Here is a 13,777-nt window from a genome sequence, read left to right as displayed (position 1 = left end):
CCATTTAGTTTTGTTGCAGTGTTGGATATAACAATCCCAGTTCTTCCCTCTTGATGCCATAAATGGAGACCCACAGGAAATCCCACATCTCATGCAGCGGTAGAAGTACATTGTTTTTTTTTAATTTTTTTGAAAGGATCAGTATTCCTTTATTTAATCAGAAGGAGCTAATAACAGAGTACTGCACCTTTCAGATGCAAATGTGCCTTAAAACATCAGGTTTATGGTTCCTTGTTTGAGTGAGCCCAGGGCTGAATAAAGCACCGACACCTCTGTTTTCTGTAAAATTTATTAACCACAGTTATTACAGGAGCCTCATGAAGCAGGGAGCTGCCTGGGCAGCTTTGATTTTATTAGGATTAATTACAAGTACGAATATAAACAAATATCGGAAGCGGCTAAGTATTTCTTCCTATCATCTGCCAAACATTAGGAGCAGGATTGAAGGTACAGCCTGGCGTTAGGGCAGCGTGGGGATGCGGCTGCCCCCGTGTGTTCCCATTAGAACTTCAAACAGCTTTAAATTTGTTATCCTGCCTCACCAATACAGGAGAGAAGTTGCCTCAATCACGGAAAGCCTTTGCGTTTTAGCTTTTTAATTTACATTAATAACCAAGACAAAGCGTAACTTTAGAACTGCTGATTCTATTGGGCTGCGGGCTGCTGGCTAATTTCAGCGCTATATAAAACCACAGTGGGTGACTGGGTTGTTTTTACAATTAAGTATAACATTTATCAGAGGAGATTTTCTTTTCCTGGCTAATTTAGAGCTCTCTAAAGCTGAGATTTGTTGCTCACACTTTGCTGCACGAACTGCATTCCTTTGTCACGTGCACTTTTTCTGCTATTTATTTAATTCACTGCCACTTTCTTACCTTACGTGCCCTACCTTCCACAGACTAAAAATGACCTTGCTTTAAATATGCTACTACACATTCTTGATAATCTTTACAGTTTCTTTCTAACGTCTAAAGAACATACCCTGCAAATGATACACCTTACATGATACACCAGCGTTTGCTTGAGCCTCAGGCATTCCATGACAGCCATGTAAAGGAAAATAATGAGTCATCTCTAGTGCAGGTGAGCTCACAGGGAGCTGCCCATCCTCCTGCAGCCAAGTGCCTTTGTTACTTGGATTTCCCAGCAGGTAGGATAGACACTGGATCTGTTTGCACTTCAGCATCAGACATCCTTTTGGAACCCTGTGGAATAAGAAACAGAAATGTATGAATTTTGTTTTGCTATTTCAGAAAGGTTAGGTCAGAGATTACATGTTAAAGCTTTGCTAGTAGACACCATGCACTCATTCTCATTCCTGCTCTTTGATTTCCCTAATTTACCCCTCACTTAGTCTGTATAAGTATATGAACACATCCTGACAGTCCCAGAACAATACTGCCTGAGAGTTTGCTTAAATTATTATTTTAATGTATTTTTAACATAGTTTTCCCAATCAGCATAAAAAGCAGTTGTGCTTAGGGAGAGGACTAACCTATCAGAGACGTGTCCTTCTTACTTTCAGTTTTGGCCAATTCTCACTAAAATATCTCTGACCTAAATGGTTCATTGAAGCTGTGCTGGGCGCCCCTCAAACATGATTAATAATGCATTATAGCCAGGCTTGGTCTGCTCTAAGTTAAAGGAGCATTAAATACTTTCATGCATGACAGATATTTGACAGTGTTAGAGTGATAAAACTTTTCTTCGCGACACATATAATTCCAGGTCTGGAACCAGTTCAAGACACTAATCCAGTTTAGGATGAGGAAGTGCACAGATCTAGCTCTGCCAACTAAATTTTTGGCCAGTAATTAATAGAAACTTGGCTCTAGTTTAAGCTATCTTGACCTGATTTTACTGGCTTTGAAGCTATTGAAACTTGAGAACACAGCAGCAAAATGGATCCACAGACACTAAGAGATGGCTGTTAACAGTGTGTATGGATGCCAAACCTGTTTGTAACCCCATGCCTAAATCTTTGCAGGCTGAGCAGAAGAACACAGTGACAGTGCTAAGTGGGGCTATGTGCTTTCCCTACAATACAAACTGTACAGAATCGTATATGAGAATGTCCTTTCACACAGCACGCTTCACTCTGGAACCTGCCACATCACTTTGAGACACCATGGGACTATTCTGTGTCAAATGGGGAGAGAAAGACCTCAACTTCCTCATTCCATTCAGAGAAGTAAGATCAGTGTTTTTTTTTAGAGTGACTAGACTTCACTGCACTGATATCCCTTCAACCTTTCACCTTTGAAAATCTAAGTATAAAGAACAGACAACAATCATAACGGACTGAAAACGTCCCCTGCCTGAGCAGAACTGAAGTCTTGTACTGGGGTGGCTGGGTGAAACATCATTTCTTGCAGAGGGTTTGTTTCTAGTTCTGGCATCATTTGGAAGATGTTAGAACAGAATGATTATGATTTTGTCACTGCAACAAATAAAAGACACTTTAAAAAAGTCTCAGGCTGTAATGTGTGTCACACAAAGCTGAATATCATTTGTTGGATGATTATGATTTGTTTGTATCATTAGGGTTTGTCCAGCAAACCTAAAAATTTGCTCAAGTTAGATTTCCTCCCCTATAAGGCTCACTTTGAGTCTGTCAGCTGCAGCTATTCCATCCAAAACATGAAGATACTGAAACATTTCTATGCTGATCTACAAAACAAGATGATGGTATTTGCTGTTCTTCCTGTAAATGATGTAGATTGGGTGGAGGAAGGAGTAGGGGAGGTAAAGCTCATTTCAGATAATCCCCGTTTTGACTCATTTAGCACATTTGCAGAAGTGTCTCACATTATTTGCCAACACAAGTCTCCCTGCTGCACCCATTTTCAAGGTGATTGCTGAGTAAAGCAGGAAGCTGTGAGGGAGAGGGCTGATGATTCCTGTTAAACTGGAATTTCCAAGCACCACATAAAATAAAGAACCTTGTTCCTGCCCTTTTAACGGCAGAATTCCAGCTCTGCCATCAGATTCTTAAGCACAGGTATTACTGCCCATGTCTTGCTCTCAATTACTCTGCACGTCCCTTTTCGCTGCAATGAAAGTTGTCTGCATTTGTGACAGCTTGTCTGGAACATTCTTAGGGCAGAGCACCTCCAAGGGCACATCCAGGAATGTCACAGTGATGGAGGTTTTTTTGGTCAGAAGTTCATGTCAGACCTGAATAGGTCAGAACATTTCCCATGTGTTGAGCACTCCCATCTTCTGATAACCTCAGTACGAGTTATTCCAGCTCAGAAAACAATGTAACTATTTGTTCTTTTATTATCAAATCTCACTTTTCTAACTCTCACTGAATGCCTTTGTATTTCACATAGCTTAGAAATCCGTCTGTTCAGCCATAAGAGCAGACATCAGACCTTAAGGTCTGTGCCAAAATCATGCAGCCAACCCCTAATATTGTTTGCCTGCATAACTGGCTTCATTTGTATTAAAAATTTCTGTGTTTTTCAGCCCAAGTGGGAGCAGATGTTTGAACTGAAGCATCTCCATCAGCTGCATTCCAGGGCTATGACATCCTCTCACTCTGTGCCCTTTCCCAGAGGAATCAATACATTGAGGAGAAAGTGGTGCTAAAATAGCTGCGATGGAAATAGCTTGCCAGAGTTCAGGAGGAGCTCCATGGCCACAGGTTATGCAAGCGAGGCCTCCTGGATCTCTTTCTTAGTGTGCTTCTGTTTCATCAGCACGAAGCTTAGTGGGTTTTTTTCCTGATTTGTTACCAGAGATCTGTGCTGTTATCTGCAAAAGAAACTTCTGGCTTTGGCTTGTGGGGGATATTTTCCATACACAGAACTTCTTCCACCCTCAAAAACACAAAGAACTCACCAAATGGGTTATATAATTATTAAAACAAACAAACAAACAAAAAACACACTAAAAACCAAACATCTTAGAAAGTGTTATGCCTTGTTAATGGCAGAGGGAAGTTAGAGAAATGTTACCCTCTATAGCTGCAAGAGCAGACGGACTGGCTCCATAGCCAAGCTGTGCAGCTTACTGCTGGAGCAAGCAGAAATCTCACTGAACACTTCTACTTCCTCTATGTTTGTTCTGCATACCTTTTTTTCCCCTTGAATGGTCCTTTTACCTGTACACAACCTCCTCGCTTCATCAAAAAGCTTTTCTTTCCCCTGTATCACAGCTACTTTTCCTGCACCTCTGAATCTTTCATGGCCTTGCACTTAAAAGCATGAGCTTACAGCTCCTGCTATCTCTCTGTCTGGAATAAGTCTAAATTTGTATCTATTGTTAAACTCTATGCAATATTTTGGATACAGTATCTATGAATGTCACTAAACAAAGCACAGTTGGCAACACAAAAACCTTCCTCACACATGCAGGAAAAGTCACAACAAAGGAGAGCTGGCAGAACCTCATTTCAACAAGTCTCCAGACTAGGAATAAACCACAAACCTCAGCATGTCCATATAACAAATAACAGGGGTGGTTAACATTTGCCTCATTTCCAGATAACCTTATGCCAGAGAAACAGACCTTCAGAGTCATTTAAGGGCTGTGATTGACAGAACTCCCAGATTCATTGCTGGAAGGAAGTTGTCAGTATACTTGGTTCTTAATGCCCCAACCAATATTTAACTATTTTGGTAATGCAAATTGCCTTCTCTGGGATAGAGAGTAATTCAGTGAAATGTGTGCAAATTAAACACTTCTTATGATGTGGAAAAACATCTGCCTCAGAATGAGTCATGCTGGTCTGCAGGGCAGCCTGACTGCAAAACTCCAAGTCCTAATGGGGCTCCTTTTCAGATCCATGCTACCATTTCACTCCATATTGCTTGACCTTTCATTCAGACCTGGAGGGTTTCTTGGCTGTCCTTCTCTTTTGTGACATGCTTAGAAGCAGAGTAGTGAGGAAGGGATAAAAGCTGATCATCTCTCAAGAGAAACCAGATTCACTAGGAATCGTGGCAGGTAACGTTGTTCAATCAGTTCACATTCTTTGCATCACTCAAGCTTTGTGATGTAGCTCAAGTTTTCCTAAGGATGCTAACAGTGATCCCATAACTCCAGACTCACTGTGGCAACATGAGGAAAGATGCAAAATGCTTCCTTGCAAATGATCTATCAAAAGTAATGGAAATCTGCACTCTTACAGAGAGGTTCCAGAGGCAGTTCCAGGTCTAACCTGCACCCTCAATGCAGACAGGAGAAAAGAAATCCATGCACTTAGTGCTCTGAGGAAGCATTTTTGTTGCATGAGTAATAGCAAGCCTTACAGAAACTCAGATTTTTAGTGTCCTGAATTCTTTCACATCTACATTTAAGGTTTCGGTGAAGGGGGGCATATCAATTTTACAGTACATTTTGACAAAAGGAGAGGAAAAAATAGCATGTGTAATTTTTCATTTGCTAGTCTGTGGTTGATTACTAATTCTTGGAGCTTATCTCATGACATCTGCGCTGGTTTCCAACCAGCAAGAGGAATGCCTTGATTTTCTCCTGGAGTTCGGTCCACTGCTCCTTGCAGGGATGCACCATCTGCTCCAGAGCAGCAGCTGAGCTACCACTATGAAGGAAGCATGCCTTGGCAAACAGACATCACCCTCACTTTTCCTTCATGTATACACTATAATTTGTAGGTGGTTCAGCACCTGCTACAGGAGCAGTTGAGTCATCCCCATGGCCAAGGCATGAACCTGTGAAGCAGGGGTGTGGGAGCAATTATGGCTGTCCCACTGTGCACTGTACCTGAAAATCACTACCCTGAAGACCAAGTTTTCTTGCCCTTAACCAACACATTGCATTTTAGCTCTAGTCCTGCAAGCTTCTTACAAGGTGACACTCCTGACATGGACGTACTGTGCACCAGAGCACAAATCTCACAGGGTTAACAGCTTGCAGGTTGGGAGTTAAAATTAGTTAAGAAATAAATAACTTAAAAAGATAGGACCAACAGAACGTACAAAGCCTTTAAAAAAGCCTCCCAACGACTGCCTCTTCTCCATCCTCTTGAAGGAGGTGGGTTCCTTGGCAGTGTCCCCTCCGCTCTGGATGGAGTCGGTCTCAGCTGCGTGCTGCTCCCTGCAGTCTGGCTGCTCTCGGATTTCCTGCTTGCTGCCCTTCTGCTTGCTCAGCTCCACTGGCGGCTTCTTGTCTTTGGAACTCTCCTTGCTTTTTTGGCCCACTGGTTCACTTTCAGCTGTGGCAACTGGCCTCTCTGTGGAGTTTAATGTCTAAAGCAGTTTCAAACAATAGTTATTTTTAGTGGGGAAAGTAAACATTTTGGAAAGCGATCCATAAGTATGTTTAAACATGAAAGGCCACCTGGCAAGGAGAAATCCTGCTATCCAACAGGTGTCCATTTCCAGAGCTCAAGAGTGACTCCTGCAGCCTTGACACAGGGAGCTGACTGACCTGAGCCAAGATGGCAGGATCAGGCCATTGCTGCCCAGCCTTACTGACATGTACATCAGTGCTCCAGCTGTGTTAGGAGTCAGGGATCACACACACAGATGCACAGAGCATCTCCACAAAACTGCAACACTGCATCAGAAACTAAAAACCAGGCATGGCTATGAAAGACCACATTGAAAATGCCACCCACAAGTGCAAAAGAAGAGGAGGTAACAATCCAAAGACAACAATGTCAGCGCACTTAATTATAGTGAAGGCAAAGATTCTGAAACTCAGAAAAATATGGGATGTGCTTGAAGTTGACTGGAAAACAGGTGGATCTTCAGTGCAATTGCAGATGTGCACATTCAGTTCAAAAATAACCACAGCACACAAAACACACCTATGAGATGGATATATCGGAGTTCAAAGGTGGCAGAAGAACTTCCAGCCTTTGTCAACACTCCATGAAGTCTGTGAGTTTACTCTGTGTAAAATTAGAGCTGAGTCTTCCACTCCACACATTTAATTGCGCTGATGCCTGAGATTTGCAGTATTGCAGCCCAATGCAAATTGGGTGCAACAGGGCTATTTCTGTGAGCAGGTCTGGGCCTTTGATGTCTGCCCCTCTCCCCCCCCCAAAAAAAAAAACACTAAAAAAATATTCACGATATATTTTCCAGGCAAAATAAGAAAAAATATTCTATCAGATAATCTCTTTGAGGTGTTTCATATTAACCTTGAAAGGCAGGAAATTGGCATATTTTATATTGACGGGAGCAGCTCAGGAAATACAAAGTGAAACCTATGAATAATGAAACATGCTAATATTTCTTATTCTACAGGCTGATCTGCACCTGACAGATTGCTTTTACTCTCTCAGCTTTAACATTGCCACTGAAAGGAAAAAAAAAAGAGATTAACAGGACAGTGGTTTCCCCATGGCGCTGCAGGAGGCCTTAATCCAAGGCTGCTTTTTAAATGAGAAAGAAATACCCCATAAATTTCAGCAGACATTGGGTGAGCACTGCAATGCACTGCAAAGCATTTTGGTAGAGTACAGAACGGCAGTGAGGAAAATAGAAGAATCACAGCGTCCCAGAAGCACTTTGGCAACATTGCAGGAGATTATTTGGCAGAAATTCTAATAAAGGGGAAAGTCAGCAGCAGCAGCAGCCCTCCTTGTGCCTTAATTCCTAGCAGCACGAATAAGAAAGGCAGCAGAACAAAGAAGTTGTTCAAAACAATTTGAACTGGATGCTAATTGAAGTAATGGAATACTAAAGAACAGATCCAGGACTGTAGCTTTTAGCTGCTGGGGGGTGATTATCCTGGATGTCCCGACCTGAAGCTGTGCCTCTCGGAAAAGATAACAGTATTTGCATTCCTAATTAAAATATGGGTTTGGGTTTTTTTAGGTGTTTTTAAAGCTATAAAGCATATAATCTAAAGTTCATATTTCAACTCCCAGTTTTAATGGCACAAACACAATAAAAGAATAAAACAGATAGAAAAATATCTGTTGGTAAATTGTAGTGAGCAGTTTTCATTCTCTCCTTTTTTCCCTCTTGTATGGGAGCTCCCACCTAAATGATCCTTTCCTCTGCAATATAAATCAGCAAAGTCAAAATCATCCTGGTTGTCTATATTTAGCTTTGCTGGCTAAACCAAGGTACGTGCACAACGTAACTAGCAGGAGAGGAAAGAAATGAAATGAGGCAATACAAGAAAGTTGGTGAGCACATAGCAGTGTTGTGTCAGTGACTGTTCCATTGGAGAAGCTAAAGCTGGATGGCAGTAGGTGAAAGCGACCCTCCACCAACAGAGAACACCTGCAGGCACTTACTTGGTGGTCAGGGCTGGGTACAATCTCCTCTGCTGGGGGGGTCAGCCCTCCACTGCCCCGGCCTGACTGAAACAACACAGCGTTACCGCGCTTCTGACTGGGCTCTGCTCTGCAGCGGTCAGTAACATGAAAACATCGACATGGAACAGTGCAAGGTTTGGTTTAAGGACATTTTCCAGTTTCAGAATTGCAAGGCAATTCTCCCATGAAGCAGTAAGAAATTCCAGTGAGGTCTCAGTGGACCAGAGATCATGGCCAGTAAACAGGGCAGTGCTATCAGCCCACTATCAACCCATTGCCCTGTGGTGTTCTAGGAAAGAGATTCTGCTTGCTTTCCAGAGACAAACCTGTCTTACAACATCCAGCGTGCCTTCCTTTCTATTGAACCATCACACTAAGAGCATACTCCGTGAATAATTAAAACCCTCTCAGCTGTACAGATACATTTCTATACATATATATATTTTCCATCAGAATTCATTTTCCCACTTTCTGCCTGTCAGTTTATGCCCTCTCTCCATATGCAGCTGCCTAACAGCCCCTCTGGGTGCCCACCTTCCCATCCCAGTACAGCACAGTGGGCTGCCAGCTGACACATGCAGCTCACTCACAGTGACCTTAAAGCATCTGAATTATTTATGATACAGAAAATCACTGCTTGGCAAAAACAGCTCAAGAAGTCAACATTACAGGGTTTTGATCATTAACATTTAGTTACAATTAGTAATATAAAGAAACTGTATGTACGCGCTAAATGAAGAAGCACGTTAGAGGGTTCAGCGTGGTATTCCCTGCAGTACCACATAAGCCACAGAGCTCAGCAGCAAAGCATAAAGTAAACTCCAGAATTTCAACGTGCCCAAATTTAAACGTCATTTTTCATTGCATACGATCAGTGAAAACAATGAGAGGATGTGACCTTTGTTCTAAAGACAGAACTGGACGATTTGTGGTTTTATGCAGCTTGTGGATTTGTTACTTGAAACATGTTATCTGCTTGATCCTATGCATGCTGTTATTGCAAGGACTTGTTTCAGACTCCGATTTTCCCATGAAGCCACAGAAAAATCAACATGTAGCAGCAGCAGCATGAGAGAAAGCTGAACTGCTCCACAGCAATTAATTAATTGCCACAGACCACAGGGGAAATCTTCCTCCCAGAGTGTGCCCCTGCTCAGCCCCTTGCACATCCATGCCATCATGTCTTTAGATGGGAGCAGGTTGTGACAAGCAGTAAACACGTTTTTGTAAATAATATTGGAAAACTAGGATGAGACAACTTGGTTCAAGCTACAATTAATCACGTAAATATTTACCTCTATGAGGTAGCAGCATTGCACAGCTGCTGCAGAATAAGTCCTACCATTGCAGATACCGTTTGGAAAACTTTGCTAGTTACTTAGTCTGCCTAAGAGCATCTTTCTTAGTCCAGAAATAGGTTGTTTTATTTACAGGCCACACTCAGGGCATTTTCAGACCACCTGTTTTGCTCAGCATCTTCCTGGCTAAGGACAAGGGCTTTCACTCCCAGTTTACAGTCAGCAATCCTGCTCATTTGGATCAAAGAATGTTATTTTGTGCTCTATTATCTCCACAAAAGAGATATTTAGAAAATATTTATTTTACATAAACTTGCATTCCTGTGCATAAACACCAAGAACACAGGAATTTTAAAGGCTCAAATCATCTGATGTTTTCTAGATCCAAAGGGACTCTTGGACTGCTCACGTCTACTCATTGCTTCTGCGGGGCATATGGGGGAATGGCTCACATGTCACCATTGCTACTGAAACACCTGGACCATGTTAGGTATATCCTGTATGTGGTAAGTCAGCTATTTGATTTGATTAATGAGAAACAAATGAATTCCAATTAGCAGCCCTGGATTTTGTATTTGTGTAGACGTGGCCCATTTAGATAACAGAAAAGGGGGATTTTATATCAGAAAACACTACTTGGTGTGTGTTAGACAGCACAAAGCTGCATGACAGCTACATGGCTTGGATTCTGTGCAACAGCATGGCAGTTATCCAGCAACCCAAGAGTTATTCAAAGGAAACTGCTCGGGACACACATCAAAGGGCAAGAAATATATTCAATACTCAGGGTCTGGTTGGAAATTGATGGCCAAAAGTAGAGCAGATGAATACGAAGTGTTTCAAAAAGCCACAAAACCACTTGTCTGAAGGTCTGTCTACATTCTACTCCTGTCTGTCCAGGCCAAACTGTGGATTAACCCTCTGCTCTTTTAACAGCTGTTTTTTTCCATAGTGACTAAGATGGGTGTGGAGCACAGCTTTATTTTCAAGCAGTGCTTTTTATTTTTTTGGTAGGGTTATATGGCTTGAAGTCACAGTTGTCTCAGACTTCAGTGTTGGATACATTTTCCTTATTCCTAACAGACAAATTCTTAGTGACCTTCACAACCAAAGGCCTGTTGGGTCTACAGTGCCTTGCCTGATCCTATCATGGTTTAGATACTCCAGTCCACCAGACTGGCTGTATAGCAAAGTAACACCAGAAGAAATAAAGTAAAGGCACCTACCACGAGTCGGGCTGCAGCTATCAAAGCCCATAAAGCCAAACATTGCAAAATTCAGGGGGTGGGGAGAGATTTGGAGTGTAGCTTTTTCATCCTGGGGTCTGACTCATTCATTTTAATATTTAACAATGTGACTATTCATAGCTGTGATCATTTGGAAAACTTGGGCCATTACACGGCATCATAAGAAGAGGGGAAAAAAAGTCATTTTTTGATGTATAAGCTATTTTGATTCCCACACCGTGTAGGTGCTTGAAAATAAAGCTGGTCGCCGCCAGGAGGAGCTGCAGCACGAGGCTGAGCTCAGCATTATCGCAGGTCGGCAGGGGGCTCTAGGAGTTACAGCACTCAGCTTGTGGATCGAAGCGCTCTGCTTACCAGCTTAAAGAACTTCCTCAGGTTTGCTTTAGGGGTTTTGCTTTCTTCTCTTCTAGGTTTCACTTCCAGCACTTCTGGGCTCCTCTCATCTTTGTCCGGAGTCACAGCTTCTAAAGACGCGTCTGCTTTCTCATTGTGAGCAACCTCCGCTTCTTCCGATGCGTTCTAAGGGTTGTTTTGAGCAGACATTAAGAATGCAGGGAAAAAAAATAAATACAGGTTAATGAGTGAATAATCGGTAATTCTGGGTTTAGCAAAACAAACAAACAAGCCAGTTACAAAGGAAGCAGTGGTTGTACCTGCTCCTAAACACAGGAATTTACCTTCAGCTGCAGTTTAAATAGAAAATGTAAATGAAATTACTTCCAGGAGGATGCAGTGTGAGCAGGTGACGCTTGCTAGAAGCAGTAAAAATGAGCAGTTCCATGCACAGCTGATTCTTCTGCCTTCAGCAAGTAAGTAACAATCTCCCATGCCAAGAACCACTAATTAATTCCCATTCTACCAAAATTATATGAAGAACTATCTTCCTTTCTGCCACAAAGAAGCTATTATACTAATAACCAGGTAATCTGAACTGGAGACAGCACTTGGCCATTCTGTACCTTTTGCATAAAGGCACACAAAGCTATAAACACGGCATAAGTTACACTTCAGCTTTCAATACCAAATCAAACAAAAGCAGTTACTCTCATCATTGCCATTTTAAACACAGGTTTCTGGTAAAACAGATAGCAGTTACAGCTGAAATGCATGCTGACAGCAAAAGGAAACAACTGCTGTAAGTAAAGCAGAATAATTTATATTTGATAACTTTAACATACAGGAACTCACATTTAAAGAGTTCTCACAGTCTTTTTACTAAAAGTAATTTTAGCCACATGCAGAACATGAGAACAATTTAGACAATAAGACCAAAGATGCACTGCAGCACCAGATACCATCTCTGACCATAAACGGAAGCCTCATACAGCAACACCTTTCAGCACTGCTGCCCTCTTACACTCACTGATTGCCATGTTGTATGTCTGGTTTAATAGTCCCTGATGGACTTTTCCTACACAAACTCAGCTGAACACTTAGAGTTGATGTAGACTCCTGACACCAAGCAGCATCCCAGGGCAAAAAATTCTGCAGCTGAAGTATGTGCTGTTTGGTAAGTACTTTCTTTTTCTCATCAAACGCTTCCACTTGATACTCTGCTGCTTTTAGTCTGAGCAATAACAGCTGACCATTCCTGTTCACATTTCATGCTGCAGTGGTCATCCTGCATGTTGCTCCCACATTCCTTTCTGACAACTTTTTCGAGCCAAAAAATTATGAGTAGTTTATGTACTTCTCCTAACAGAAGCCATTCCATGTTTATGCGCCTCTTCCCTCTCATCGTTATGCCTTTAGCTTTATGATATGCTCTGAGCTGGGGAGACCAGGGCTGCAGGCCATGTGCAAGGTGTGGACTCAGCATGTGCTTGAAGAGCAGCACGACAGCTGCTCTTGGTGTTTTTTGCTCCTCTTTTATGGATGGGGTGACTCTGGGAGATGACAGGAATGATGCAGGAATAAACATCACTTGTCCCCTACCACCTGAGATGGCAGCAGTACACACCCTTCCCATGGAATTGCAGATTTAATTCATATTTATGAAAATTCTAGAGATAACACCTAATAATTTTAGTTCATACTTCTGTCTCCTTCACATAAAGTCAATTCACCATCTATCTCCTTGAAGAAAACATTTCACTGCATGAGTTGGAGGAGTGGCTCAATAAAGCAGCAGCTTGGCTTCTGGGAGCCCATCACTCAGTGACTGTGGTTTGGGATCATATTACTGTTATTCTGTTACAGCTGCAACCCAGATGAGTTTTGTCTCTCAAGCTACATCTGTGCAATGGCATCAGTGTCACTACTAACAAACGTACCCTGGGGGAAATGCCAAACTGAGAAGTACTGCCTATTTAAAAGAGAGGAGAGCTAAGAGTTGGCAATCCAGAGAGATGGATTTGTTTAAAGTAATTGGTATCTCTTTGTACATTTCTTGTGCATTACTCAGAAGCCTTCAGGAAGATGTGAGCTCAGCTTTAGTACACTTAATTGTGATTTATTGATTGAAACAGATAAACCATTTACCTACTGAGTTATTTTAATTTGCGCTCTATCAGACGAGGTTGTTGCAGAAGTTCATTTATCTTGAGATCTTCAGCTTGCAATAAAGGGCCACAATCCCCTTCTGTCCTGCCTGCCAGGGCACATGTTCCAGGTCCAGAGCAGGTAAACTGTGGTGGGGACTTGATAAGTTCTGAATAATTCTAACATTAATCTTGCATGCTCTGCCCAAATATTTATCTTTGTTTTCCTAAGGCACAGTATGATTGCAGGGTCAGCAGTAAGTGGTGTCATTCTGCTTCTCTTAATAACTAACCTGTTGGCTGTTTGTATCAGAGGGACATAAATTCTCCTCAGCAAGAAGAGCACTATATTTCTGTGCTTGTATGACAACAGTTTGTAAGGCACCAGCTTGTTTTGTTTGCTTTAAATAGATCTGCTTTTAAAGACAATTCACAGGGCAGTCTTAATGCTCTGAGATTTCCTCCGTTCTTTACTTGCATACTTTTGACCCGATGTAAAGGAAGTGCTGT

The 13,777-nt window shown here is 42.0% G+C and overlaps 1 protein-coding gene across 4 annotated transcripts in view; it reads right to left on the bottom strand.

Annotated features, from left to right (window-relative positions):
* Window positions 1-271: 271 nt before the first annotated feature.
* BCAS1 (breast carcinoma amplified sequence 1) overlaps window positions 272-13,777 on the bottom strand; it is a 37,131-nt gene continuing 23,625 nt past the window's right edge. For 2 of the 4 annotated variants that reach the window (XM_015882072.2, XM_032448580.1), the window contains 4 exons: window positions 11,142-11,306; window positions 8,222-8,287; window positions 5,946-6,215; window positions 272-1,205 (listed from right to left, as the gene is read on the bottom strand). In XM_015882072.2, coding sequence (XP_015737558.1) covers window positions 1,131-1,205; window positions 5,946-6,215; window positions 8,222-8,287; window positions 11,142-11,306 — 576 coding nt within the window. In that variant the 3' untranslated portion in view covers window positions 272-1,130. The remainder of the gene's footprint in view (window positions 1,206-5,945; window positions 6,216-8,221; window positions 8,288-11,141; window positions 11,307-13,777) is intronic. The other 2 variants (XM_032448579.1, XM_032448581.1) reach the window with 2 other exon arrangements.

Source organism: Coturnix japonica, chromosome 20, assembly GCF_001577835.2.
Source record: "Coturnix japonica isolate 7356 chromosome 20, Coturnix japonica 2.1, whole genome shotgun sequence".
In the NCBI taxonomy this organism is placed as follows: domain Eukaryota; kingdom Metazoa; phylum Chordata; class Aves; order Galliformes; family Phasianidae; genus Coturnix; species Coturnix japonica.
This window is presented reverse-complemented; position numbering and strand designations above follow the sequence as displayed.